Source organism: Aulonocara sp. 'chitande type north' Nkhata Bay, linkage group LG22 (assembly GCF_057382095.1).
Source record: "Aulonocara sp. 'chitande type north' Nkhata Bay isolate Kocher_YH1m ecotype deep benthic linkage group LG22, A_spYH_male_GT1.1, whole genome shotgun sequence".
NCBI classification, from domain to species: domain Eukaryota; kingdom Metazoa; phylum Chordata; class Actinopteri; order Cichliformes; family Cichlidae; genus Aulonocara; species Aulonocara sp. 'chitande type north' Nkhata Bay.
Window position 1 is genome coordinate 9,378,416 of NC_141364.1, and position 27,638 is coordinate 9,406,053.

General features: G+C 41.2%; 1 protein-coding gene across 1 annotated transcript in view; it reads right to left on the reverse strand.

Annotated features, from left to right (window-relative positions):
• Positions 1 to 412: 412 nt before the first annotated feature.
• pkhd1l1.1 (PKHD1 like 1, tandem duplicate 1) overlaps positions 413 to 27,638 on the reverse strand; it is a 43,916-nt gene continuing 16,690 nt past the window's right edge. The window contains exons 33-77 of the mRNA XM_086279960.1: positions 27,074 to 27,266; positions 25,411 to 25,553; positions 25,131 to 25,235; positions 24,686 to 24,871; positions 23,840 to 24,013; positions 23,550 to 23,752; positions 20,199 to 21,171; positions 19,651 to 19,899; positions 18,904 to 19,053; positions 17,669 to 17,843; positions 17,031 to 17,187; positions 16,750 to 16,906; positions 16,401 to 16,610; positions 15,699 to 15,828; positions 14,683 to 14,924; positions 14,354 to 14,490; positions 13,221 to 14,250; positions 12,674 to 12,865; positions 12,240 to 12,391; positions 11,986 to 12,145; positions 11,171 to 11,342; positions 10,987 to 11,075; positions 10,648 to 10,811; positions 10,308 to 10,437; positions 9,266 to 9,384; positions 8,912 to 9,041; positions 8,438 to 8,611; positions 8,133 to 8,236; positions 7,813 to 7,939; positions 7,584 to 7,705; positions 7,373 to 7,463; positions 7,119 to 7,267; positions 6,593 to 6,715; positions 6,389 to 6,500; positions 6,141 to 6,257; positions 5,863 to 6,028; positions 5,212 to 5,444; positions 4,755 to 4,919; positions 4,488 to 4,645; positions 4,166 to 4,301; positions 2,836 to 3,180; positions 2,595 to 2,746; positions 2,320 to 2,466; positions 1,338 to 1,491; positions 413 to 1,147 (exon numbers count right to left, since the gene is read on the reverse strand). Of these exons, the coding sequence (XP_086136086.1) occupies positions 891 to 1,147; positions 1,338 to 1,491; positions 2,320 to 2,466; positions 2,595 to 2,746; positions 2,836 to 3,180; positions 4,166 to 4,301; positions 4,488 to 4,645; positions 4,755 to 4,919; positions 5,212 to 5,444; positions 5,863 to 6,028; positions 6,141 to 6,257; positions 6,389 to 6,500; positions 6,593 to 6,715; positions 7,119 to 7,267; positions 7,373 to 7,463; positions 7,584 to 7,705; positions 7,813 to 7,939; positions 8,133 to 8,236; positions 8,438 to 8,611; positions 8,912 to 9,041; positions 9,266 to 9,384; positions 10,308 to 10,437; positions 10,648 to 10,811; positions 10,987 to 11,075; positions 11,171 to 11,342; positions 11,986 to 12,145; positions 12,240 to 12,391; positions 12,674 to 12,865; positions 13,221 to 14,250; positions 14,354 to 14,490; positions 14,683 to 14,924; positions 15,699 to 15,828; positions 16,401 to 16,610; positions 16,750 to 16,906; positions 17,031 to 17,187; positions 17,669 to 17,843; positions 18,904 to 19,053; positions 19,651 to 19,899; positions 20,199 to 21,171; positions 23,550 to 23,752; positions 23,840 to 24,013; positions 24,686 to 24,871; positions 25,131 to 25,235; positions 25,411 to 25,553; positions 27,074 to 27,266 (8,954 nt within the window). The 3' untranslated portion in view covers positions 413 to 890. The remainder of the gene's footprint in view (positions 1,148 to 1,337; positions 1,492 to 2,319; positions 2,467 to 2,594; positions 2,747 to 2,835; positions 3,181 to 4,165; positions 4,302 to 4,487; positions 4,646 to 4,754; positions 4,920 to 5,211; positions 5,445 to 5,862; positions 6,029 to 6,140; positions 6,258 to 6,388; positions 6,501 to 6,592; positions 6,716 to 7,118; positions 7,268 to 7,372; positions 7,464 to 7,583; positions 7,706 to 7,812; positions 7,940 to 8,132; positions 8,237 to 8,437; positions 8,612 to 8,911; positions 9,042 to 9,265; positions 9,385 to 10,307; positions 10,438 to 10,647; positions 10,812 to 10,986; positions 11,076 to 11,170; positions 11,343 to 11,985; positions 12,146 to 12,239; positions 12,392 to 12,673; positions 12,866 to 13,220; positions 14,251 to 14,353; positions 14,491 to 14,682; positions 14,925 to 15,698; positions 15,829 to 16,400; positions 16,611 to 16,749; positions 16,907 to 17,030; positions 17,188 to 17,668; positions 17,844 to 18,903; positions 19,054 to 19,650; positions 19,900 to 20,198; positions 21,172 to 23,549; positions 23,753 to 23,839; positions 24,014 to 24,685; positions 24,872 to 25,130; positions 25,236 to 25,410; positions 25,554 to 27,073; positions 27,267 to 27,638) is intronic.

Genomic DNA, 27,638 nt, shown 5'->3' on the forward strand with positions numbered 1-27,638 from the left:
TGGTTTTATGTTTACTGAAGCAGTTAAAATAATGAATAATCAATAATCCAAAACAATTTCCAAGTGATTTGATTTTGTATTTGTTTTTGGATCTGTTGATTTCCCAAAGGTGCTGCTTGTAACGCTCCACGTAAAGAGTCGTGGCAAAAGCCAATGTTCATGAAAATTTGGACTCCATATACCTTTCTTTCCCCTCCAATCACATTCTCTTTGAGTAGATATAAGCTCCGTTTCAGTATGTTGCCTACAGCGCTGCGGTCTGGGCTTTTAATATTATGTTTTGGTATTTTATTCTTTTAACAGTGAAAAGCCTCTATCCACTTTGCTGCCAGGGCAGACCAACGAGCTTTGTTTTTTAAAGCCCCAAAAACATGAGAAAAAAACAAGTCAAGAGACAGTGACACAGTAAAGATTCACTTAAAGATAAAAAACACAATTTATTGAAAAGAAAGTGTAGTTTCAAACAATCATTAACATGCAGAAAACTGTTGCAAAATTTCTTGTTTTCCTTCAGCTGTTTGCAGTTTCAATTTCACTGCTGCACTTTTTAAAAGTAGAGGTAATCTATTTGGACCTCACACCCATATTAAATCTTACACAAAATACAATGAAAGAACCCAAAAACTAACAGAAATTAACATCTAATGCACAAAATCATTCAAGAAAAGCTTTACTTTTACCTCATGAAATAGTAAAAATGATTATTTGTTGTTGTATTCTTCATAAATCCCTTTTACCTGAGAAGATTTTTGTTCTAATGGATATTGATCTGAAGGCTATAAGCAATGGAAAAATATACCACTCACAATAAACTTTAAACAAGAGGTTAGTTTTCGTCCTTCATGTTAACGTGACTTTACATTATCCTTCATAAAGCGGGCTGAGCTCTTCTAACCTATGGGGACAGCATCGGAGCAGCAGGCCACGGTGTAGATAACGCTAGCCAGGCACAGAGCGCCAGCAGAAGCAGTGGTGCCAGAGCCGAAGATGCTGTCGTCGGTGACCTGACCAGTGGTCGTGGTAGGTGTCGGCTCTGTAATGTTGCTGCTGGTCGTCGGGATCTGGGTGGTGGGAGTGTTCTTAATGGAGAAGGCTCTGGATGTGGTGCCCCAGTCCTTCAAAGTGAAGACCATTGTCAGGTTCTCACCTGCAGATGAAGAACAGATACTTATACGCCTAATAGGATCAGTTTCTGCTTTCATAAATAATGCTTGATATTTATTTTATGCACATATTGGTTTTGCAAATTTTTTTATCATGCATGAACTGCACCAGCTGTTTTCAATCTGCCAGTTTTCAAACGTTATTTAGGTTCAGGTGAGGATGTGTGAACGCACCGCTGTTAACAATGGACAGGTCGCTGAAGTTGGCCCAGCAGGTTCTGAACAGGATGGTTGTGTTTCCTTCAAGCCCACCAACGCTGTTTCCATCAGAGTCCTTCAGGCTGGCTGTAACCATGAGAGTCGTCACTCCCACGGAGACGCAGTTTCCCTGCAGACATTAACAAAGGTCAGTGTGAATGGACACACACACACACAATGGACGAATATAGAAAACAGACTTAATCCTTGATTATATTCCATTGTGGACACAAACAGCTCGAGACCCAATGGCTAAGAGGGTCATTCCTGTTATACGTATTCAACTTATTCAAAGTCTGCTGGAAATGTGCCACCTGGGGTGCAGGGGTAGCTAGTGCACCGTGACGTAAACTTCCCCCAAACAAGGCAGTGTGGTCATAAAAACATGCAGGCACATCGACGTTCGCATAGACCGTTGTGCTCACTGTCTGGTGAAATTTATAAATAATGCCTGCCATCTAAGAAAGTCCAGATTATCCACTCAGGTAAAATTGTTGATTTTCACGCATAAATGTCCCAAAAATGTTCCTTATTTTTACTCTAATTATTCATTCGAGTCCACTCCACATTTACAGTGAAACTGCCTTCTGTGTGAATGATAGCTAAGTCTAGACAACAAATTTTATATTGGATTGAGGAAAAACAAAAGAATCATGGTAACTTTGAGAAATGTACATTTCTAGAATACCAGATGAGTCATACTCAGTCCTACTAAAACGATCCTAAATATAAAATAATCCAACCCTGATCCAGGCAAGGTGTGAGAAATTTGCAGTGTTTATATGGATTGGGTCACTGAGTTAGTAATGAATGAATTAAATAAAAGGTAGAAGGGGATGAACTGTTTGAAATGAAAGATCATCTAATAATACAAAAATTAGATAAACCAACCTCACATCCTTCCCAAAACATCAGCTTTAACACTGGCTGTGCAGTAAAACATCTCGAGCTGCCTCACCTCTGCATCCACAGCCATCAGACTGGGCTGCTGGTAAAGAGGACCCACAAACTCCCCGGCTATCGGCTCCTCGATCAGCAGCAGGCGGTCCACGCCGGACACGTAATTCACGGTAGGTTCCTCTCTCGTTACTTCCTCTGTCGCCACCTGAGGTTAAAAGGAGGAAATCACCATGTAAATATGAGACATTTCATCACACACGTAATGTATTTTTATCATCTTAATATCAAAACAGCTGTTATAGTGTCTACAGAGCAGATGTTATTCTGCTTCACCTCATTCCAGCTGGGGTCAGAGGATGGAGGAGGAGGTGGGACCATGCCAATGGAGGAGACGTTAAAACCGATGGACTGACTGAGGTTTCCAGTCACTGCTGCCTGACCCAGTTCATCAGCGATGTTCTTCAGCAGTGTAAAGTCCTCGTCATCTGAGAAGACACAGGCAGCAAACATGATGATTAACTGAACAGATTAGACCCTAATGAGCAATAAAGTGGCACTTTTCCTTCTTCCTAACCATTGGTGCTGTTTGTGGTTTGCTGGACAGGAGGCTTTTTGATCTCCACCTCCACCGTCAGGCCCGTGGATCTCTTCCTGCGACGCGCGCCTCCGTTCTCCCTGATGATCTTGGAGATGCGGATCATGTTGGGAGGAATTTTGAGGAACACGGCGAGGTTCTGGACCAGGCTGTTGCCATAGAACTCCTCGTCGGTCATTGCGGGGAACCCAAAGGCGATGACGAGAACCGGGGCAGTACGGATCTCCACTGGTTGAGAGCCTCTCAGCACGACCTTCAGCATCTTATAGTCCTGGTCAAAGTAGTTGGTGCCCACAGTGGCATTTAGCTCGGGGACGTACTGACCTGGAGTGATTAAACACAGAAAATCTTAGATCATCATCTTCAGATATAATTCATACATGACAAACACAGATCCTTGTAACATTTCCTGTTGATTTGATTAATATTTGTGGTGATTATTTGCACAAGACGAGAAATTAAGAATGCAGATACTTTAAACTAAGACAAAAGGTAAAAAAATATGTATTCATCTAAAGCATAAAAGGGTGGAAAAACACATTTAACAGAACAAACAAAGGGCTACGTGACATTAGCCCGCCATCTTTTATAAAAATGGCTGGCGTCCACTAGATTCTGAAAGACGTCTTAGAGTCGGTTGATGAACCTGATGTACTTTTCTCTCCGCTGGACATTGTTGGGGAAAACATGTTAGAATACTCACGTTACTTCTTTGTTGTAGAGAATCAAGCTATTTAGTTACTTTAGTTACCAAGTCAAACCTTGATCAGGGTTTGGGATCATAGTTTGTTTTTTTGTTGTTGTTGTTGTTTGTTGCATTAATATTTGGGTTCTCAGATGGGTTTCATTGTTTTCATTTTCACTTTTATTTTGGTTCCTGTCTTTATAGTTATTTTCTTTATTCTTTTATGAAGCAGGTATTTCCTGGTCGCTTTTTTAACAAATATATTCTCAGTTTTAGTTATTGCTACTTTTTCAAGTCTAGTTTTAGCTTGTGTGCACCTTATATTTACTTCCATCCTCCCTCCCCCGTGTTCCTTGTATGTTGTGAAGTCTCCACATCTGTGTCCTGTGTTTCGCTGTCACACAATTTTCTGTTTTATTTTGGTAATCATTTTTCTCCTGTGTCTTGCATTTTGTGTTTGCCTTTGTTGATACCTTTAGATTCCACTGTTAATTTATGTTTTGGAATTTGTTGGACTTTTACCTTCTGCTTAGTAAAGGTTGCTTTGTGAGTCCAGCATTTGAGTCCTTTTGATCAGCCGTGATGCTAGTCGGCACATGATATCTTTGTGTAAACCATTAGTACCTGCAAGGATCGGTTTCTTCAAGATGTAGTTAGTGTTATCAGCATTCCACTCAGCATTAGTGGGAGCGATCAGTTGATTATTTACATACACATCCAGACGCTGAGGGTTGGAATAAAACACTGACACCACGATGCTCTGCACAAATGTAACAACAAAAAGACACTTAGTTACTGAATGTAGATTGATCTGAAGACTTAGACATCTGGTTTGTATTTGTGGGCATTTTTTTTAATGATTTATCTCAGGAGTGCCTTTTAAAAGTTTTACTCCTTAAAAACAATTAATACATTCAGAACAGCATTTTTGAAAATGTGGCCTGACCTCAGATGGATTAGAGTTGAGCATCATGAGGCGAAGCTTTTGCGGGCTGACGCTCGTGAAGTAGACGTCAAAGGAGTGACCAGTGGCTACGATACTGTGGAAGAGGGAAAGTCTCCTCTGGCAGGTGTAGCCAGAACACCAACCGTGATCCTGAGGACCTGGACACAAACACACAAAACAGAGTTTTAAACTCATTCTGCTGTTTTTAAACAGACCGTCAACACCCAAGATCTTAAGCATACGATGGAAAACGTTTCCTTATCCTACCGTTGATCAGATCCACGTAGCCGTCTCCAACCACAGCGACGGGGGACAGACGTCTGGTCTCCGCGTCAGCGTCGAGACTTTCAATCACCAACATCCTGTAGTTCAGGCCGAAGCACTTGTAGCTCTGCCAGGAACTCATGTAGGTGCATGTTCTCCTGATCACACCTACGCACAGATTTTTAACTAGATATATAACACTTTCCAGTAAAACTCATGACCACCACAGAACACTAAATTTACCCATTAAGCAATAAACCAATGTAAGAAATAAGACAGGAAATATCAGACACTAAGGTATCTGGCTGGAAAAATGTATTCATTAACTGATAAGATATCATTTTAAACTGAGTTCAGTAGCTTGAACTTAAAGAAATAGAGCCTGATGATTGTAAATCAACGGAAATAATAAACATTTACCAGACACACTATTGTATCTCTTCCACCAAGCTCTAGTTACCTTTGTTTGGAGCAATCTGGTTCACCGGGATTCGGCTGCCATTGAGGGCTGTCAGCATAACTTTGGGGATGCGATAGTCGCCCAGCCCCCTCCTGGGATCTCCTCCCCACTCATACTCGGATTGCGGCACCACGGCGCCCACTGCCCCTAGGAACGACCCATCCAAGTCATTCAACAAGCTCTTCTTCTTCGCGTCACAGTCCATGTCCACACAGTCAGCAGGGTTTACTTTACTGGGGCACAAAAACATTAGATTTTACTTGATCACATTTTCCATAAAATACATCAACAAATACCCAGCTTCAAAGGTCAAAGCTTTTCATGCATTTTGTTGCGTAAAATCTGCATCATTATGTCAAAGAGTGGAGGTTATTGGTGGTGATGTCCCAGTCATGTGATTGTAGTTTTGTTTAACATTAGCACTTCACTTCTACACTTTCAAAACCATACAAGCGGTGTCAGTTTGTGAAGATTACTTTGTTGAATAAAAGGTTCATTTTTGCCAGCTGACTTACAAAACATGTCATGTCTTCACCATGTGAAAAACACATTTTTACAAGTTATTGCCTTTTATTTATTTATGTTTCTGTTATAAACAGATTTCTAATCAAAGCCTTAGCACCGGACATCTGTTAGCATGGAGTGACCTACCCCAAATCAGGTCTGTGGATAAACACTTTGGCCTCGTCTGTGCTGTTGATCATCTGAATGCCTGAAATCTGCACAGGGTGCTGCAGGTCTTCATTCAGTGGGTTTGTGATGAACATGACGTTTGCCTCAGAAGAGCAGACATTTCTGAAGTTGACAAATGTTGTGTCTACAAAGAAAGCCAGTGCAATCAGGAGTTAGAAGCATGTTTACTGGGAAAAAGCTCCCAAGCATCATTTCAAAAAGTCAGTTTGAGTCCAAATCGCAGAGGCTGAACCAACCTTTGACTGTCATCAGCCCTTTAATAGAGTTGTAGTTCATGTTTACATGATGAGCCTTAGCTGGTGCACTGTTGTGGGCAGACTGGAAATTTGGCCAGCAGATTCCAGATCTGCCACCTGTACACAATGAAAACAGAAACATCAGTTAAAGAGGTTTATTAGCATTTGCATGTATACGTGGTTCAGGTTTTACTTTTTTATTCTTAAATTGACAAAATCTGTATCTAAGAGTTTCAGTTTAACTCTACCTTGGATAGGTCTGGGAGCCCGATGGCCTGAAGTGGTGGCCAAATTAAAGTCGATGTTTGGCAAAGTGTCTGAGCAGTTGAAGCTCGGGCTGCTGCCAACAATTAATGAATTCTGGGGGAACAGGGATTTGAGTTAAATCCTTTGGCAAAGACAAAGCTCCCACAGAAGAACAACAATCAGTTAATCAAAATAAAGCATCTCACCTGAATTAGCACTGTTTTATTGGCAAATTCATGGGAGAGAGAAGGGGGACCATAGATCATAGGCATGATTCCCATGCCGTTGTCCACCAGGGTCACGTTGGAAACCATGACATTCATGATGGTCTGTGACAGGGAGAGGAAGAGGAAAGGGTATCATTGTATCTACTATATCTTTATTTTCAGACAAAGCATGGACCCTTTTAAAGCAAACACATATTAAGTTTGTTACATATTGCTTGAACAAATTCCTCAAACAGGCTTTTGTCAGCTTATACTTCTAATGCTAAAGCTGCTTTCTGGAAAGGCAACTGGAACGTTGTGAAAATTATGGCAAAAAGCTATTTGATGCAGTAAAATATGACCAAATGTACGTGCATGATCCAACATAGCCTGTTTTTCCTGTTTTTCTTCTCATTAAATGCCCAGATTTTTTCTTTCCTTTTGTTACCCTCAGGTTATTTGCCCTGTTTTGGGTGAACCTGGCTGATTATTCAAGTGTAGGAAGCAGAGACTTGGTTTTTAATACCTGGAAGTAGATGCCGTAGTCAAAGCTCCTCCAGACAAAGAAACCCTGGATGTGGGCGCAACCAGGCAAACCGTCATTGTTCAGATAGACCCCGAACAGACCGCCGTGAGCCTCGTTATGAATCCAAGCCTCATTATCATTTATATAACCTGCACAAGAAGAAGTTCTGTAATTTACTGTTCTGAAAGAGGAAGAAATTTGCACCAGCACCGGACATAAAGCCTGTCACTGTTGATTAAAGTCATCTATGTCACCTGGGCATGGTTCGCCATCAATGCGATACGCCACTCTCTCATAACCCGCCACAATGTTGTGCTGCAGCACGATGTTTGTCCCCTCGCTAACCTGAAATATGTTTAAAAAAAAAAAAAAAGAAGAGACCAGATGATTATTATAAACAAACATTACTTACGTTTAAGTGGTTGATATATATTCCTATTCCTTGGATATTCCTAGAAAACAAACCTCAATGGCAGCATTCCAGTCAAAGTTGAAAGGCTCCTCTCTGCCTTGGTACGATCCAGGCCACAGTGTCATCATCACCAAGTTCCTCCTCAGTTTCACCTTATTTCCCCAAATTCTGATGCCTGAAAACACAAAAAGAAACACAGAAGAAGAGAAATTGAAATCAAATTTATAACCATTTTGCCTTCATGAGATACAAAAACAGAGCCACGGACAGCACAGTGTTTACCTTCTCCGACAGTGTGGTGGATGATGTTATCATCAACATTAAGGCCGTCTGTTCCAAAAACGCCGACTGCCGGAGAGAAGCCGTCGTGGAAAGCGCAGCCCTGAATGTATGACTCTTTTTCTGTCACCTTTCACCACAGAAAAAAAACCCCCAACAGATTTAACAGACACTTTCTTCTCATTAAACAACAAAAGCAGCAGTTTTGTTTAAATAAACTTCTGCTACAAGATATAAAAAATCATATTTGCAGTTGTTAATCCTCCTCTATGATCAGGCAGTTGCTGGGAAAGATGCTGTGTGTGCGTGCGTGTGGGCTGCACCTCTCCCAGATTGAGGAAGGCCACAGAGTAGCGTGGGTCGCTGTAGTCAGTCCAGCCTTCCTGGCCAGAGTGGTAGAACTCCACGTTCCTGATCTGAGCTTTGCCTTCAGAACAAAATTGCAAATTATGATGACAGAAAGTCTGAGAGTCATCCTCACGACTGATATCCATTCAGTCTATTTATACTGAAACATTTCCCCTCCCTCCCTCTGTCAGTGTCACTACTACACTCCATCACTGACTGCTGTTTCAACCCCTTCTCCACCACAGCATCCACGTCTTCAGGGCGATGTCTTTTTTTTTACCTTTATAGTTGATTCCCTCCCAGGAGTAGGTGCCGACGAGCAGCCTGGCTCCAAACGAGTCTTGCATCATAGTTGGATAATCCTGACCGATGATCTTGATGTTTCTGGTCAGGAGACCAACATCAGCTGCCAGAGTGTAGGAGAAAGTCGTACCTGACACAGAGTCAGTCCCACCTGTGGACAGAAGATGACGCAGACATTTCAGTGTTTGATGGCGTGTTGCTTTGGAAACATCAGTTAATAACTGAGGTGGTTCCTTAATAGTAAGAAGGCAGCCAGCGGATCTATATTACAGGTTTGCTTATAATGTTTTTTTCCCCTCATTAATACACCTTAAAGTTAAATTCTTACAGCTTCAACACATACACATAAAGGCTTTTTATTGAGACTCATATAACCAGACCGAACAAATCCTTTCAGCTGATGTAAAAGAAACACCAGAACAATAACTCCAAGTCCTGAGCTACGACTCACCAATATGAGTGTGGGTCAAAGGCTGGTTCAGGGTCAGGACGAAGCCATCCGCTGACACGGCAGTGATCTGACGTTTTTCCGTCTCCCATGTGGTGTAGCTGCTGGTGGAGATTACAACCTCGTCTCCAACCTGAAGCAGGCGTGTCAAAAAGTGAACACTTCCAATGAGAAGTAATTAGAGTAAAGGTACTCGACAATCTGGTAGAAGGAGAATAAATTTATTTTGTTGCTCAAGGAATAAAAATTCAGGACTGTAGTTGGATGTTATACAATCAGCTTTCAACACCCAACACGTGAATGCAGTACGTAGTATAAAAAAATGGAATAACACATTCTAGAGGAAACTATACAGACCTGCCAGTCGACCGACTGCGACAGGGTCAGTGTGTTGGATCCAGCGTTAGCAGTAGCGGCGAGTTTGGTGCGGTAAACATTGCGAGGAAGTCCATAGAGCTCCAGTGTGCCGAACACGCCTGTTGGACAAGAAAATATATTATTTCTGCCGTTTTAGATGATAAATTTTTTATGTTAAATTGAATTATTCATTTAAATAAAATTAGAATAACTGTCACTATTGATTATTATCAAATTTAAAATTCATAGAAAATGAACAAAGACATAAATTTGCATTTTGAATACTGCATATTAAGCCTTTCAGGCACAGTGGTCACTACAGCTATTCAAAGACTGTTTTCTTGTATTTGTGTCAGTGTTGATGGTATACTTGCACATAAACCACTACATTGGACACTGATGTGTCAGTCGATACTCCATTCATAAGTCTAAACGTATGTTGTCCACCTAATTGGCCATGTAAAAAACTCTTTGAAAAGTACATGTTTTAAAAAATGAAGTTCAAACACCTTTTTGTCATGCCTAAAGATAAATAAAAATATTTAAGAAAAAATCCTGATTGAGGTTGTCAAAATTCAGGTATGGAAGGGTTAAGTTAAAAGTTCTGAGATTTTAGGAAACAACAACAACAACAAAAAAATGTTCATTTTGTACTTTAGCCTGGTTTTTGAATTATGCATCACAAATAATAAGGATCTGAGCAGGAGTATGGACAGTAAAAAGGGCACATTTGCTTTATGGCTCATGCAAGACAAATCTGAATACTGTTGGGAATGATGGACTGAGAATGTCACACAGATTTAAAGCCATGTGGTAAAAGCAGTGCATCGATTGCTTCCTTAGCTTTTTCAGTTATATTAGCTTTTAGTTATGTGATGTTTATCATGTAACTGCAAGGTTCGTCTTGTTGCACTTACAGGCTTTTAGAAACGTCACCAGTCTCTTCAGTTGGAGCTATCTTTGCAGTACATACACGGAAACTTTTTTACTACAGTCGAAAAAAAGGTTAGGCAAGTACACGAGTCGGTAGCAGTTTTCTTACCCAAGACTTTGGATCCCTGGTTGGGTCCGTTTGGCAGAGGCCAGTCCGGAGTACGGTGGTTCCCTCTCAGCTTGATGTACAGCTGACCTCTGAACGGCTCGTCGTTCCATCCCGCAATCAGTCGGCCGCCCTGAAAGAGTCACAGATGTTAACATCACCTAACTCATCGTGCTCAGTCAAACAGTACCTGTGACTTCCACATTATCATGTTATGTAGTAGGCAAATACACACTCAGAGCTGCTGTCATAATGAAATATATGCTGGAGATAAATGCTGATAAATTTATGTTAAAGTGATATTCTGGATGAGGATCTTGGAGAGATTACTGATCACACTGACCTGGATGGAGATGTAGACAGCATCTATAGCCACAGTGTTGTACGCGGGTACAGACCGAGCCTGTCTGGTAGATGAGCTGTTCATGGTGTCGGGGATCTCAAGGACTCCGATAACTGTGAGCTTGTTGAGAAGAGGAGTGTCGGTGTCCAAAACGACCCACTGCCCTGTGGTTTAGCAAGGATAAAGAGGCATTTTTAGTCACAATATACTTATAATAGATGTTTTATTTTCAGAAATTAACTTTTTTGACAATTAATTTTTAAACTTGCTCCTAAAAAAACAAAAATCTTTTTGTGTTCAAATGTTGTAAAAAAAACCTCCTAGTTTTAAGCTTCTTACCTGATGGGATGACCACGTCGGCACCCTCTGTTGGCTCGGTGAAGTTGTTTTCTGCCGAGCCTTTCCAGAAAGAAGCATTGGACCATCGGCTACAGAAAAACAGACATTTTGATGATAGACCAAGGCCACACCAGAAAAAGTTAAATGCATAAAACGTCTGATAGAAAGATAATAAACAACTTACATGAAGTTACCAGGTCGGCGGCTAGGTAATGGCGCGAGAGTGGCTGGAGGCGGTGGTGTTGGAGGGATGCAGTTGGGGTAGAAACAGCGGAAGACCGCAAAGTTTGTCTGAACGTCAATCATAGATCGGTCAACGCTGGACCTCCGCCTGCGCTGGCTTGTCTTCCCAGACACTGCAAAGAGAACAGAACAGTGTTACTGAATGCTTTATTCAAGCAAGAGTAGCATGCACCCAATGAAGGTAAGATGTACAAAAACAGCAAAGTTGATAAAAAGAAGGATGATGATAAAGCAGGCCTCCCTGAGTTTAACGCTTATTTATATTTTATCACAGCAAACATACTGCATGCTGCACAACCTATTTAACAAATGCAACAATTTCATTAAAAACGCAATTTTCTCTCTTTAAAAACATTCTGCTCCTATTCTAGCAGCGTAATGAAAAAGCTTTTTAACATATAAGACTGAGCGAGAGTTAGGAAAATCCACTTTGTATAATCTCGTTTTATCTAACGCCTCTGTCAACTTATGGACCGCTTTCTTGTGATTTCATCAACTGGGCACATCAGGAATTTCGGGCACATCTAGAGCTGCGCACCTGAGATTACCACATTAATGACATCTGCTCTCTTTGACATCATGGGTAGAGAATCATCAGAAAGTGAGTGTCTCGAGACACTTTGGGCATTTTTACATTGTAGTATTTACACATTATAGTGACATTATATATAGGAAATGCATAAGATCTTTTCCTTTAATAAAATAATACAGGATAAATCAAATAGTACAATATATCCATATTAAGGTGCGTCTAACCGATGTAGTAGAGGTTGTTGGAGCTTTTATTGAAGTACCAATCTCCGTTCCTGTTGTTGCTGAAGCTCAGTGGCGTCAATGAGCCGTTTCTCGTGTCGATGATCTGGAAACTGTCTGGACTCTGTGTGAAGTTGTGGTTGACGATGACGTACTGATCCCGCTGCATGCAAAGAAACGTGCGACAAACATCAGTGTTTGCGAAGCCCTATATCGAATTTAACATACTTTACTCACGTGTTCTTTGACGTGATTACCTTAAAGCTGTAGAATTTTCCTCTGTAAGTGATGTTGGTCACGTGATCCACATTTTCAAAATACCAGTTGTACGTCTGTCCAGAGGGCAGCAAGGCCATCCATCCAAATGGATGAGTTAGTCTCTTCTTCAAAAAGGGGACCCTGGAGCTCCCTGAGTTTAATTTAAGAGACAGAGCACACATATTTATATGTTTGTTTACATGTTAGGAGGTTTGCATTTATTAATGCACAATAATTATCTAACATTTCCTATAAAGATAAAATATTATTCTCTGCAGTTTGTTCCTGATGGCATTTTCAGTTGTTGTAAAATCTCTACTGCAGTTCCTTCTAAACACCAGTAGATGTCAACACAGGTAAGAAAACAAAAACAAATTACAGCTTCTTCTACAACTATATGAGATCTGAAAGTAGCGAATACAGTTTTTTATACCATGTGAGTTGGTTAGAATGACGTTCTTGGCCACCAGAGAGCTCGGGGAGGGGTTGTTAAATGCCAGACGGTGGAAGTTAACAGTTTCGTCGCACACAGCGGCGGGGAAACCCACGCTCCACTCGGCACTCTGGGAGCAGTGAGCAGGATCCAGCAGGTCGCTCATAGGCACAACTACATGATTTATGTTTCCTGAAAATAAGCAGAAAACCGACTGAAGAGCCAAAACATGTGAAGAACATACACATTTACGTTTACTTTAAAACAATCAGAAAGTCTTGCTACAAAACATTCTTAATAGAGGAGCAGAAGTGTATTAAGCATTAAGGTGATGTTTAAAATTTCCTTAAACAAGTACACTACTTAGCTTTGGCTGATTATTTAATGCATAATGAAAAAGTAGCAGAATGTTTGAATAAATAGAATTTCTGAAAAGATTAATTCAACATGATTCTTGGAAGGCTTGTATTACTCTTACATAACAAACTGAACCTTTATACACGTATAAGAGAGAAAATGGTGAGAAAATAAAATCACTAAAGATTACCTGTGAGGGAGCCATCAGTGTCCACCAGCTGCACTTCATGCTCCCACCTGAAGCCGGCCTTGTTGGGTGAGTTCATGTACTGGATGCCACTGAACCTGGCAGCCCAGCCACCACAGAGCTCCACACACACCCCGTCGATCGAGGTTACCCCGACGGTTGCGCAGGAGCTGCGGTTGAAGTTGATGAACTTGCTGTTAATGACGCTCATGCCGTCGTCGAAAGGCAGGATGACGCCGCGGTGCGTGCAGAAGTCGCTGCCTAGTCCGAGCTCGTCCACGTGACCCACAAAGGTGCTATTGGACACCGTCGCCCCGCCGTCTTCTCCAAAGCCCTTCACAGCCCATTGAACGATACGCTTGGCTTCGATGCCTGCTTTCTCATTGTTTACCATGAGAAAGTTGTTGAACTGCACGGCGCCTACATTGACCCACTCAGCACCCTTTTCGCAGTTCCAGGTGGTGAGAGAACGGAAGACAGCGGGCTCGGGGATCGAGGACTGGCACCCTCCGTTCTTCATGGGGAAAAAATCTTGGAAGATCCACAGTCCAAACCAGCCCTGAGAGTGCACAGTGTTGTTATAAAACTCACCAAGGGGAACTCTCTTCTGGCAGATGTTTGGGTTGTAGGAAGGGCCATCAGGGCGGTCATGCATGCGGTACCAGAAGCCAAAATGCGTTCCCCCTGCAGCGGCATTGTGGCGAATGATGTTATTGGGATTTGTGACCCAGTAGCCGGCGGGAGTGACGTCATCATTTAGCAGGCTGGTGCTTTGTTTGACAAACACAGCCAAGTTGTACTGCAGGATGTTCTGCGTCTCAATGCCGTCCTCAATGAAGAAAGCCCCACCCATGATGTTGTAGATCACATTGTGCTCCACCAGAAGCCGGTGGGTGTTGTGGATTGTTACGGCCCTGTTGAAGGTCTGATGAATCGCACAGCCCCTCACGTACGACTTGTAATTGATGTCTCCCATCAGATGCCAGTGGATGGGATAACGTCCCAACCTGAAGGCCTGTCCGGCGTGAAAAACCTGCAGAACAACAGCACAAAGACTTCAAACTTTTAACACACTAATAATAATTTTAAAAGATACTATAGTATAGAAATGTTTAGAGAATGAAAATACATTTTACCTCAACATATTCCAATCGGCCAATCGCAAGATTCTCGTTTGGTCTGGGGGCGTGGAACATGATGCAACCTCCAAACTGATCGCTGCCAGCCTCCTCTCCAAACCGTCCTTGGAAACATGTCTGGGTGGTAAACTCACCTGAAGGACACAGAAGTGCAAAAATGTATTAAATACAGTGTTGCTCTTGTCTCAGAATTAGTATGCAGATACAGCAGAGGAGGGTTCAAGCTATATATACAGAAAAATATTTTACTTTAAGGCTGACAATAACAAAAAAAACCCATCTGATGTGTCTGAAGAAAATCCTCATCCACCATTATCACTAAGTACCTGTGTTGAAGCCGCCCGGGCAGGCTTCAACCTTGTCATTCCATTCTTGATTCTGTGAACCTCGCACGACGATGTTCCTGGTGAGGAGCCCCACCTCAGCTCTGCCCTCAAACACCGTACCATCAGGCAGCGTCACGGACACCCCGAGGTGAGTGTAGTTCAGCGGTTCGGTCAGGGTGAGAGTCATTCCATCAGCCGACACAGCGGCAATCCTCCTCACCTCATTCTCTCCTTGACTGTGCCTGGAATATAAATAAATATATTTTTACCCCTTCTGCAGATTTATTAAAACCTTTTTTTTGGAATGCATAAAACAGCATTTCAGTGACATTTTGTAATCTTTAACCCTCCATTCTTTTGATTGTCAGCAGTTCCTGGCACACATTTCCCCGCTATCCAGGTTAGCAAAACCAGAGAATCGGAGCGGCGGTAGCTACTGCTACTCAGCTAAACCATAAGATTGAGCTTTCAGCAGGGCTAGTTTATTCTGTTCTTTGCTTACTACATAATCTTATTTCACATATTCATTATTACAGTAATAAAGTGAACAACATGTTCTGTTTTTTAAATATAGGGAACTAGAGATGTTCATTCAATTAGCTGCTAACTAGCATCCTGCAACAAAAATGCTAATTGCTGCAATTTATTTAATATACTGTTATGTTGCACATTTTTCTCCACATTCCACATCTTTAGGTAACTAAATAAGCACATTTATTTGAAATATTTGACCAATTTAATAGACAAGTATATTAAAGTCCAGTTTTCTTTCCAACTGGATCTTTTTTTAATTGTAAAAATAATTTTAAGATTATTAACACAAATTTTTAAAAAGTTGAAAATTTGGCTTGAGATAATATCAGCTGCTAATCACTGTAATTTTACATTTTGTTGTCCATTTCTTTTCGCAGTAAATTAAACATTTCAATTAAATGCATGTAGTTCCCATGTTTTGGCTTTATAGCTCAGATGAATAACTTGGATTTATGCTTTTATGAATCAGTCCTCAGCTGTACCTGTGTCCAGTGGTGGCAATAACGATCTCATCTCCTACTTTCCACGTCACCGCCTTCATCAGGTTCAATGTTTTTGAGCCACTGTTTGCTGTTTGGGCCAAGTGGGTCCAGGGGATCGGCACAGGAATACCTGATTTTATAAAAAAGGTCATTTTAAACTTGAGCAACTATTACAAAACTGGTCCACTTTGGGGCTTATTGTTTGATTATTATCCTGGTTCCTTAGAAACAGATGAGGTGACAATAATCACCTTGAGCACCAAGACCTAAAAATGCTGTCAGCTTACTATTACATGATATTATTACATGACATGCAATGCGTGTTTTTGAAATAATTGGGTCAAAGCTATTTGAGGTTTCTGTTGCTGAACGCCTTCTGTTTCTGACTCTACATGATACGATCGTGCACCTCAAGGGTGAAAGAAGTATTTATTTCAATATTTACTTCAGAAAAATGTAGGAAAACAACAATATTAAAATGCAACTTGGTTATTCATTTTAATGAGTGACAAAATCTGTGGAATTACAAACAAAATGTAACATCTGTATTAACTCATAATGAGTGTTTTGTTGCATTTAAACAGAACAATCTTAAAAGAGATCCTAAAAAAATGTAAGAACTACAAATTAGGATGTGGAACTTGATTTATACCTGATCTATACCTTATGTGTGTTTATGAATATAAATTTGTGTGTGCATACCATGGAGGTCCAACACGCCCTCTCTGACAGCCAGTGTCTTGGCTCCATAAACAGGAAGTTCAGGTGAACGCAGTTGACCGTGGAGCGTGATGATGGCTTTGTGTTGGAACGGCGCCCCCTCCTGTCCGATCTGGAGCCGACCGCCGTCGGTGATCAGGATGTTTTCTGCCTGCAGCTCGATGTCGGCTTCATCGAACACTAACGTCCCTCCTGAACGCAAAAAGAACTTGAGTTTCTCTGACAGTTTGAATTTCGTTCAATTTTTTTATTTTAATATTTTATCTTATTCTGCAACAGTTCTCCAAATTTTGCATTTTCACAAACACTGCATAAGAAGTAATTTTTGCACCTTGAATAAGCAGCATTTTGAGCACAGGTGTGTTGGTGTCCAGCAGGATGGTCTGGCCTTTAGTAATAACAGCGAATGTGCCCTCCTCTGGTGGAGACAGACCTCCCCACGTGAACTTGGACGACCACACGTCAATGTAAAAGAAATCTGCATTGTCCTAAAGAACAACAAAAAACACTGGATGAAAATATGTAATCAGAAACAATAAAATCAGTCAGACAGCACTGTTTCCGTCCTTTGAAGCAGCGTAACTTTACTAAACACAAACAAATCAACCTCACCATCTTGGCGATGCCTTGGTTTCCGATGCTGACTCTGACTTTGGTTTCCTGAGATTGCCCCTGAGCGCTGGTCACGCAGATGATGTGCGTGCTGTTGGCGGACTGCACGTCACACACGGACTCTGCGATCGTCACGTTGATCTCGTTAATGTCAGTGCTGTAATATGGGAGGGGGAGTGAACGCAAGCAAGAGAGACAGACTGAAGAAAACCTATTATGGGTTTGTAACTCTCTTTTTATTCAGTGATCTCCTCAGTAATCTTTCTTTAAGATCAACTCCCAGTTTGCCCAGTTATCCAAATGGGAAACTTCTGGAAGCCAGCCGAGGGGCAGCACCTAGTTTTTGTGAGTTTTACATTGTTTAAAAAGAGCTGATGGCAGATGACTGTGTAAAAAAACAAAATTATGGCCCTTAGTGGTAATGAATATGTGTGCAGACACTAATACAGTCCATTATGTGTCAAACATGCTCAACAAAAAGCAGTATTTGTAATCTATTAGTCAGGATTGTAATCCCCGTGTTCCCAAGCAGAGAAAGTGAAAGCAAAAACAGTTATCTTTTGTCGGCTGAGCACTTATTCTTGATCAGTGATCCATGCACTCTCAATTGAGTGAAATGTTTTCTTCCTTTGCTGTACCTGAAACCAGAGCCGGTGATTGTGAGCCGGGTGCCTCCAGCAGTGCCGCCTCTGCGAGGAGAAACCTGAGTGATCACTGGAGTCAGCTGAGATCTATAGGTGAAGCCGTTTGACACGTTGACCGCATCATGTGGGTTAATGACGGCAACAACGCAGCTGACCTCTGACTGAGTGCCTGCAAGGATACAGGACACACACGGAGTCACACACACAGACAGACAAATCACGCAACAACAAAATCTTCTCATCATCCATATCAAGTTATCTTCTTATCAAATGTGACCGTTTTCTGCCCTGTGACAAGGCTGACAGCATTCCTCGTAAGCACAGTCTGTCTCCTTTAGGGCCTTTAGGGAATTCAGTTGGTGTCTTAAACCAGCTACTGACAACTACTGATATGATAATAAGTATTTTTTTTTTGTCCCTAAAAACACATATGGTACTTTAAAAGGTAAAATAAATTAAATCTTGCTTGTCACGGACATATTTTTTAACTAGTTTGCATTTAGCAGCTATTAATATTATTAAAGCTGTGGATCTGGATTTTAGAAGTGAAGGTGTTGTGAACTTTTTTGTTTGGTAATGTAACAGTGCTGCTCAGACTTTTCACACTGCACAATCTCTAATTTGTAACAATCTTAGTTTAATTTTTTGTGAAGCAGGATACCATCAGCAATCAGTTTTCCTGTAAAAATCATGTTCATTTTCATTTTTGGAGCAACAGACCAGAGTTTAAATTGTGACCAGGCACGCATCCAGCAAGGATTCACAGGCTAGCCCAGATCAGTCATCGGTTAAGCAGAGTTAAGCGTCACCCCCAATGTGTTCTAGATGAGAAAGGTACATTAAAGCTAATGAATCCCTCTCTATGCAGCTCACAGAGAGGTGGAACATGGGCAAAGCAGCACCATGCGACGTAGAAATGACCTCTTCCCAATGTGCAAACCCACATCTCTGCTACATAATGCCTAACACTAGCCACAGAGTGTGATACACTACTGTGCTGTCGGGGTAATGTGTCTTCTTTCCAACTAATGGAAAGAAATGTTCAAAATACACTGCAGTGCATTACTTAGCAGTAATAATAGCAACGTTTATAACCCTAGAAATCAATCGCTGTGCATGCCATGGCTGCATTTCACAGCATGCACATTTTCAAAACTCACATTTTATTAGTGATATTAGTGATTGAGATTTTTTCATCTGCATGATCATCTGCTTTAGGTAAAACTTACTGTTGTGAGGTGGAGACTGGCAGTACAGATGGGTGGATGTGGATGTTTCTCTGTGAACCTGGCATTTCTCCCCACAGATCTGCACAGTGGAGTTGAGTGGATCAAACCCAGAGCCCTGGATGGATAGCAGCGCACCGCCACCGAAACTACCTGAACGGCAGATTAAAGTGAAACAACTAATTTAGTAGGCTAATAAAAAACTGATTAGAGGATCAAAAGAAATGAAAGAATAAAAGAAAAAGACAAAAGCTGCACAGTTTATTTCACTGTGAAGTATTTTGAGACAAGATTTTTAAATGATCAGTTCTTCTTTTATTTGATTCCTTTTTATAAACAACTTAAAAATAATAAAAATTATCAGAAAAATATAATTATTTCTTCCTTTTTTATGTAATTAACTCTATACTGTCAGACAGATGCGACTCTCACAAAAATTCTGAATGCATCCAACATTGTTATTCCCGACAGCAGGTTTTCTCCCTGGAGACATCATTTGTTCTGTTTTCTTAATTCTGTTTACTTGATTGCTTTATATTCAATACAAAAAAAGTTTAAGAGGAATGTTAGATATTCTTCAAATTAAGTAGCCCCAGTAAATATGGATTTATGCATCTACAGAAAAAAAAAAGATCTGGTTTTATTTTTTTATTTAACGATTAGGTCTGTCTGTGTTTTCTTGTTTTTCTTTCCCTCAGTAAGCATGATTTAATAAAATGCAGATAAACAGAGAGTTTTAATATTGCTTACCTTCACTGGGCTGCACACTGCTGAGCGTCAGTTCATACGTGAACACGACTCCTGACTGGGCATAACCTTTGACCTGGTGATGCAGCATGACTGGGTATGTCGCCCCTGGATTGCTTCCTGCGGCGAACTGGACCTGTGTGTCAGAGACCGTGGAAACATTGCAAGGGATGCCATTTATGGTGATGGTGATGAGCTGAGAGTCATTGCCGAAGCCTGAACCTGTCAGGGTGATGACGGACCCGCTCGGTCCTGCAGGAAATAAACAGAGAAGATGAAGAAACTGTATAAATAAAGAATCTGAGATATGACTTGTTGCTTTATACATATATTACGGTACCGAATGACACATAAATCTGTAAATGTCATGAGCTGGAATAATATTTTATCTGTTCAGTAATAATAATGATAAATTAAGGTAAATGAGACTGAACCAATTTCCAAATTTCAGTGACTTTTTTCTGTGTTCTTCTGTTTTGCTTAATTTCACTGAATCATCTTGCAAAAACTGCATTAGCCTCTGCTTGTTATCTTTCTGTCATCATAGTTACCTGTGGTGGGGCTGATGGAGCTGATGACAGGAGTGTGGGCGGTGGAGTAGGTGAAGCTGAGAGGAGGATACTGCACAGAGAAGACCTGCAAAATGACGGTCACCAGCCCCACAGTGTTAGGAGGCGTCAGGCAGATAAGACGACCCGGCGTCACCTCCTGAATCTTGCAGGGTTTCCTACCGACCGTCACGCTTGTGTTCCCTCGAGCGAAGCCATTTCCTGTGAAGATAAGTGGCGTTCCTCCCGCCAGACTGCCCACGTTGGGGTTCAGGGTTGCTTGTGCCTTACTGCTCAGGGTGACCTGACCAGAAGCGAGGCCTTTGCTTCTCACAATCACTTTGACTGAGTGGTCACCTGCAGGCAGAGCGCTGACTCTTGCGCTGATTTTGCCGTCGGTCACAGCGGTTACTTCTAGCTCTGTCAACCCAGCAAAAACTGCCACATCATCCACGCTGCTGCCAAACCCTGAGCCAGAGATGGTCACAGTAGTGACATCATCAATGCTGTCCGGGGAAATGCCGGTAACTGTGGTAGTGACGGACGAGGAGTAGCGGAAGGAGCAGTTTGAGTGGCAGGCGCTTTGGATTTGGCCCATGTAAAAGATGACATCACCGATGTGTGGCTGAGAAGGCGCTGTGTCGCAGATGATCGAAGTGTAATTAAGAGACTGGATGCGACAGAGCTCGCTGGCTACAATTACGAGTCCCTCTGAGAAGCCAGAACCGCGGATGAGGAGCCTAGTGTGGCCAGTGGGGCTTCCAATAGGAGGCGAGACTGAGTCAACCACTGGGAGAACCACAAAGCGACGCTCAAGCTCATTTGGCACAGCGATGACGGCGCTGCCTAGGTTGTTGACTCTGACGGCCACAGGGAGAGCAAGGCCAATGGGAAGTTCACTGCTGGGACTGAGCTGGCAGTTAATCTCAGATTGGGAGCTGTTGATCACCTGACAGGGTTGATCTCCCACCATCACCTGCAGCACACAGAGCACACCACTGTGGGTAACAAGTCTGAACAAGAGTTATATCAAGGCTAATCGAGTCAGTTAATGACAACACATTTATTGGTCAAAGAACTGAGATTTAGGATTAAAATGACTTTTCTAAATGGTATAATGAAATTAGCTATGTGTTAATTGAAGTTTAGGACTAAGCATGTGTGCTTGAATGCTTTCATTATAGTGACACAAGTGTTTTATTAATTTAAGTACATTGCATTAAGGTCTTACAGCCACAAAATCCTTACAACTTCATTTAAACCACTACTGTTTTTAATATACAATTAGCTAATGTTAGTGTTCATTTGTTTAATCTTTAATTACTACTTTCTTCAAAATCTTAGCTAACTACCGAGCTTTCCAGCATGCTTTAATGAAGCAATGTTATTTGTGCAAATGCTTAAGTGTCTTGTGTCTGTATTCTATCTTATGGTGTCGAGAGGGGTTGGGGCGAGAGCTCTGGTTGCAAAATTACTTTTGGATATATAGAAGTCTAATCCCCCCAATACTTCCCTGATGAGTTGCTGATTGAAGTTCAATGTTTTTCGTTTGCATCAGAAACCTGGGCAAACTCATTAACTAATGGCTTTTTCTGCACACGACAATGGTGAAACAACATGCTCTCACTCCCAAAATGTAACATTTTATGCTAAATATCGATGACAAATCATCGATATATTACACTTCCGGGTGCCCAACACGTTCCTATATTACGAGATTGGAAAAATGAGGAAACATGAGAACCGTTGGAATGAATCTACACATGTACATTTGTTTTACTTAAATCGCTTTGGAAAACACTATCTAACGTCATTAAAGTGCTGGTTAAGGTTAGGGTTAGGGCTGGAATACATGGCTGGGACATGTATTACCGCGGGAGCGTCATTCTACTGGATTTCATCCGTAACCCGGCGCGTAGCTTCGCGTTCCTCAGGAACACCTCGGGTCTGTATAAATTGTCTGTATATTATGCTGCGGGGGTGAGAACGGGCTGGGTGAAAACACTCAGTATCCCAAGCAATATGTGAAGTCACAGTGGCCAAGTCCATTGTTTATGTACAGTCTATGTTTTATTGGTACACTTAGCTAACAATGTCAACTGCATGCTTTTCTAAACAGCCTATTAGGTAAGAATTTATTAGCTAGCAATTTATTTCCATTTTTTGACCACTGTTTATCTTTTTAAGTCACATCCATGGCTGTCTATTTCTACTGTTTATCCATTAGTTTTAGTTCTCAACTTTTAGATCTCAACTGTCATGGTCTCTTGTGTTCTGGGGGCCTCTGGATGTCTGGAGTTTTGATCTCCTCCATACCCGCTTCACACCCTGGAGGACGGGGCTGTGGCCCCCCCACACTCCCTAGCAGATCATTACATGGAGAAACCTTTGGAATGCAAGCATGCTGATCCACACAGGTATGCACACATGGGTATTCACAGACGCGGACTAAAGCTTTCTTGGCTGCTGCCTCAAAGCACACTGTGCGCTGTCTATCTTGCGTGCTGCACAATATCGTTTATTACTTAGTAAATACTGATATCTATGACTAGCTAGTTTATTGTGATGGTGCTTTGTTTTCTCTATTATTATGTTGCTCTTTGTTGTTTGCTGTCTCCTCTGTTTGTTTTTGTTTGTTTGTTTGTTTGTTTTTTTTCTCCATACAGGTGACCCAGGAGTTTTTTGTTTTTTTTTTGTCTCTCTTCCCCCCCCTTCTCACCGTCTCTTCTCCCCTTTGGTTTTCTTTCTTTCTCTCCCTCTCTCTCTCTCATTCATTCCCCCTGTCCTATTTATTAAAAAAAAAAAAAAAAAAATGACAAAGGATGAACTGAAGCTCTGCCATCACGTAATGTCGCATACTGCTGTTTCTGATGTCATTTAGAAAAAAAAAAAAAAAAAAAAAAAAAAAAAAAAAAAGATCTCAACTGTCAAATCAAACTGATTCAGATCAACAAATCATTTAATTTAATTGTAGTTTCTTTTCCTCAGAATGCTTGATCCAGTCTGTCTCTGAATAGCACAAAATATCCCATGGAAATGACTGAATAGAACTGCCACTCTAATGTTCCAGACATTTTATTAAATAAAGGCTGAATGATTTAATCAGGCCATTCAAAAGATTCTGGGAGTGCCACAGCCTGTACTGTTGTTTTTTTATTGACCTATATTATATATCAAACATTTACATCATACTGAATATTCTCTCCGGCATCCTAAAACGAAGTTATGTAGCAATGTTGTATTTTGATGTATAACATGGGTCTTTAAGAAGGGATATGCAAGACAATCACTGACCAAAGAAGATATTTTACATTTAATTCATTCAATGATGCAGTCTTAAAAAGTTCTGCTAACCTCGTTAGCACAGGCCACGTCACTGAAGCTTTTGCCCTTGATCTGGATCGCTTTGTGGTATGAGCCCTGGTTGGGAGAAATGGAGTAAACCATGGGAGTGGAGCAGGCGGAGGTACTGAGGGAAAGCATATCAGTCTGATTGGACTGTTGGCACTGCGGGGAGGCAATGCACTGTGGCGCTGCTCTGGAGACACGACGTGAACCTGTAGTAAGTAGAGATCATTACCTTTTATTCTACCTTAGAACTGGATAAATCAATCATAACTTCTTATCCACTTATATTAACTTACTTCCAGCCACATGTCTGGCCTCAATGCCCTTCACTCGGACAGAGACCTCGCTGCTCTTTTCCTCCCGACTCTGGACTCTCACGACTCCCTGCAGGAGTCTGAGGTTGGCATTGTCTATGTAGCCACTGCTGTAGTAATAAACCCCGGGCGCGGTGAAACGGTAGCTGAAAAATCCTGAGGGACACGAGACCCAGATTGTAAAGACGTCACATCAAGTCATGATGCTGTGCGCTTATCTAGTTCAGTATGGCTCACGCATGTTGAAAGGTGTAACACAGCACACTCATTCATGCACAACACGTGTAGCTTATCATGACATCTCTATACATACACTAAATGAAAGGTGTCCAGTCATTCTCATATACAACTCATGAAATCTAGACGTAATGAGGTCATGTTTTACAAGCGGCTACAGTGTGCAGCACAGCAACAATAAACCAGAGTTTAATATCATCAACATGGAGTAAGTACAAATCAGAGTTTATTACTTTTTTATAATGATTTCTGAAAATGAAACTGTTTTATTTGTTTATAATACTGTTTCCTTTTTGGGCGGGAATATTCCATTCAAAGTTTTGAACTTCCTAAATCCAGTAAATAAAACAATTTCAGTTGTCCAGTGTACACAGGGTGAAGCACAGCGATCAATGTGGGATAAAATAAAACTTTAAATGAGAGTCCGGAGGATTATATTTGAATATTTAAAGGGAAACAAAGAAGAACCATAGCAACACAAACTTAATTAACAAAATCACACACTGAAGTTATGGTGGATTGTTTTGGTGATTGGAGATAAAGAAGGGAAAAGCTTTTCATAAATCTGTGCACAGCTGACTCTAGTTCTACCTTGGGCAGTTTTGGTCTCTCCACTGGTGAAAGGTCCTCCTTCATAAGAGGTACCGCTTGGGCTGGAAACACTGAAGACCCGGTACCCAACTTTCTGAAAGGCTGGTGCCTCCCAACGCCACATTACCGTGTCGCCAATGAATACGGTGAGTGAGGCTGGACTCCACGCATTTCCCTGCCCATAAACTGGAAAACGCATGGTTACGTTGAATAAGACTTACACAAAGAACCAACAAACACACACACGGATTAAAGTGTCTGATATCTAACACAATCTGAGACATTTCTTTGTGAATCAGTTGCATTTTAGTTGCATAGAGACTACAGGCAACAACTTCCTCGCAGGTGTATGTTTTCTGTAAGTTAATCCTCTTTCTGTTGTACACAACTTCAGCTTCTCAGATTTAGTTTGACAGCTGCACAAAGCACAGAAACATAAAACTACCGCGATCAAATCCCTGGTTGGTAACAATGTGGGTCTTCTCCTCTGATTGCACAACACACTGCAGCTCATTCTCTGAGGCGGCCGTCACTTCACAAGCAGCGTTTCCTGTCACAACGCAAACAGAAAACATGGAGATCAGTGATGCAGCTCTGTTACACCGTTTTTAAATATTTGCAAGCTTTTGCACCATCATTAACTTCCATTCATATAAATTGCTTAAATATATTTGCTAGTAAAACACACGGTTGGCATAATTACGACTGGATCACATGTTGCTTACCAACAGACACAGTGTTGTCAGATACGTTGCTGCTGAACCCAGAGCCAGAAACGGTCAGCTTGGTTCCTCCCATCAAAGAACCGAACAACGGCGAGACGCTGTAGACTTCCAGGATGTACTCAATGGTCGTGTTTACACCATTGCTGTAAAACAAAAAAACAGACCAGCTAAGGTAAAGGCATTAATAATAGACTTATGAGAATTAATCTTAAACTGTGTCATTTGTTTTGGTATCTATGGCATCTTATTAAAACCTAACTTTAGAATAATTTCGACCAAATTTTTAATCACTTTTCGACAAATGATTCTGTACATGCAGTTTGTATGCCCCGGTGACCACTGAAATCAAAGATCATTCAGATAAAGCTTTGAAATAAGATGGCAGCATTTGCTCCAAGAAGTTCTTTGGAATGATTTGGGTCAAAAAATCATTCCAAAGAAAAAATGTACAACAAATGATGTTTTCTACATCATTTGTTGTACATTTTAACTGAAAAAAAAAATACCCTTAAGAATTTCCTTTATTGTCCTCATGAATAATGGTGGGAATACAAATACATGGCACCATTTCATGGAGAGAAGATCTTTTGGGCAGGTAGAGAAAGAAATTACTCATCTTTATTAAATATTCCAAGAAAGTCGAGTCTATTTTTGAGTAGCAAAAGCTTTTCACTGGGAAGATGCACTTAACAGAACTTGATATCTGCTTTTAGATAAATTCATCTATCTGTCTATGATCTATGTACAGTGGTCCCTCGCTATAACGCGGTTCACCTTTTGCGGACTCGCTGTTTTGCGGATTTATTTATTTTTGCGCAATTTTGCATGCTTTTTTTATGTTGTATTTTTATTTTTATTTTTTACAGCGCATTGTGTTCTGCGTCCTGATTGGCTGTAGACCATTTTTAGTCAATCTCGTGCCATATCTCCTGTACAGTACAGAATGCGTTAAGCTTCGTAAATAATTGCGTTAAGCAAATTTACATAAATCTTGGATTGCCCGCAGTGTGACTCTGAAGTGCTGTACTGCATGTTTTTAAGTCTTCTCCCCAACAAACACAACACTGAAACGTTTTGCACCGTCAAAGGCAACCGCGGGTGCCTTTGGTTTCATTCTATAACACTGGAGTGTGTAGTGGGGGGTTTTACAGCCTTAAAACATCTACAATAATTGTAAAAAATAAAGTTGGCTACTTCGCAGATTTCACCTATCGCAGGTTTTTTTTTTAGAACGTAACTCCCGTGAGTCCCACTGTATATACATAGATAGATATAGATACATCTAGAGAGCGATATTTATTTATTTAATTCGATTTTAATCACATTTTCAAATCAACCCCAAATCCTGTCTCTGTCTGCAATAAACCATGCTCCACTTTTTGTGTATTTATTATCATATTATTTGTTTATTGTTGTCCTACTTATTTTCTACTCCTTTGAAGGGATCAAACTCTAGTGTCAGGAACCTTGGCGCAGTCTATACAGTGTATATTGACTGAAAAAACAAATATAAAACAATGTTTGTATCTGACCCTCACAGAATGCGCCTGGGCCCATCTGACACGTGAGAAAACAATTCAGCAGTCTTTCATTTTTGCACGCGAAAGATGAACCCGTGATAGTACTTCCAAATCACTCAGTGTATCTTTGACAGACGCTGTACCTCGTCTGGGGGTAGCCATTGTTCCCAACCTGTACGTCCACCTCATGCATGCCAGGTGGCAGCACAGGGAGAAGACAGGTGATGTTTGCTTCCGTCCAAAGCACAGTGACACATTCCCTCCTTCCTACAAGCACGATGCTGTCATTGTCTTGCTGCCCGAGGTTCAAACCTTGGATGGTGAGAACTCGGTGGCCTGCACAAAGAAAGACAAACAAGTATGCCAACTCATTTTTCCAACGTAGCAGCCTCTGTCATTAAAGTGCCAAGATGACTGGCACTTGTCACCTCGTTGGCTCTCATTGTATGTCATGAATGTCACGGGTTGTTCTGCAGATTAATAGAAATTCTTTTAGCGTCATTTCTTCCTAGTTGTTTAGTATAATTAGACGGTAAGCCTCGCTAGCCCCCTGAGCCAAGATTCTCAAGCTTAAGAAAGCTTTAAAAGGCTAAAACTGGGTAAACCTGCAAATCAGCATTACACAACTCAAGACTATAACAATTGAGGTTTCTACACACGCTTTCAGCTGCTGTTGACAGGTCAGAAACATGCCAGCTCTGAGCAACA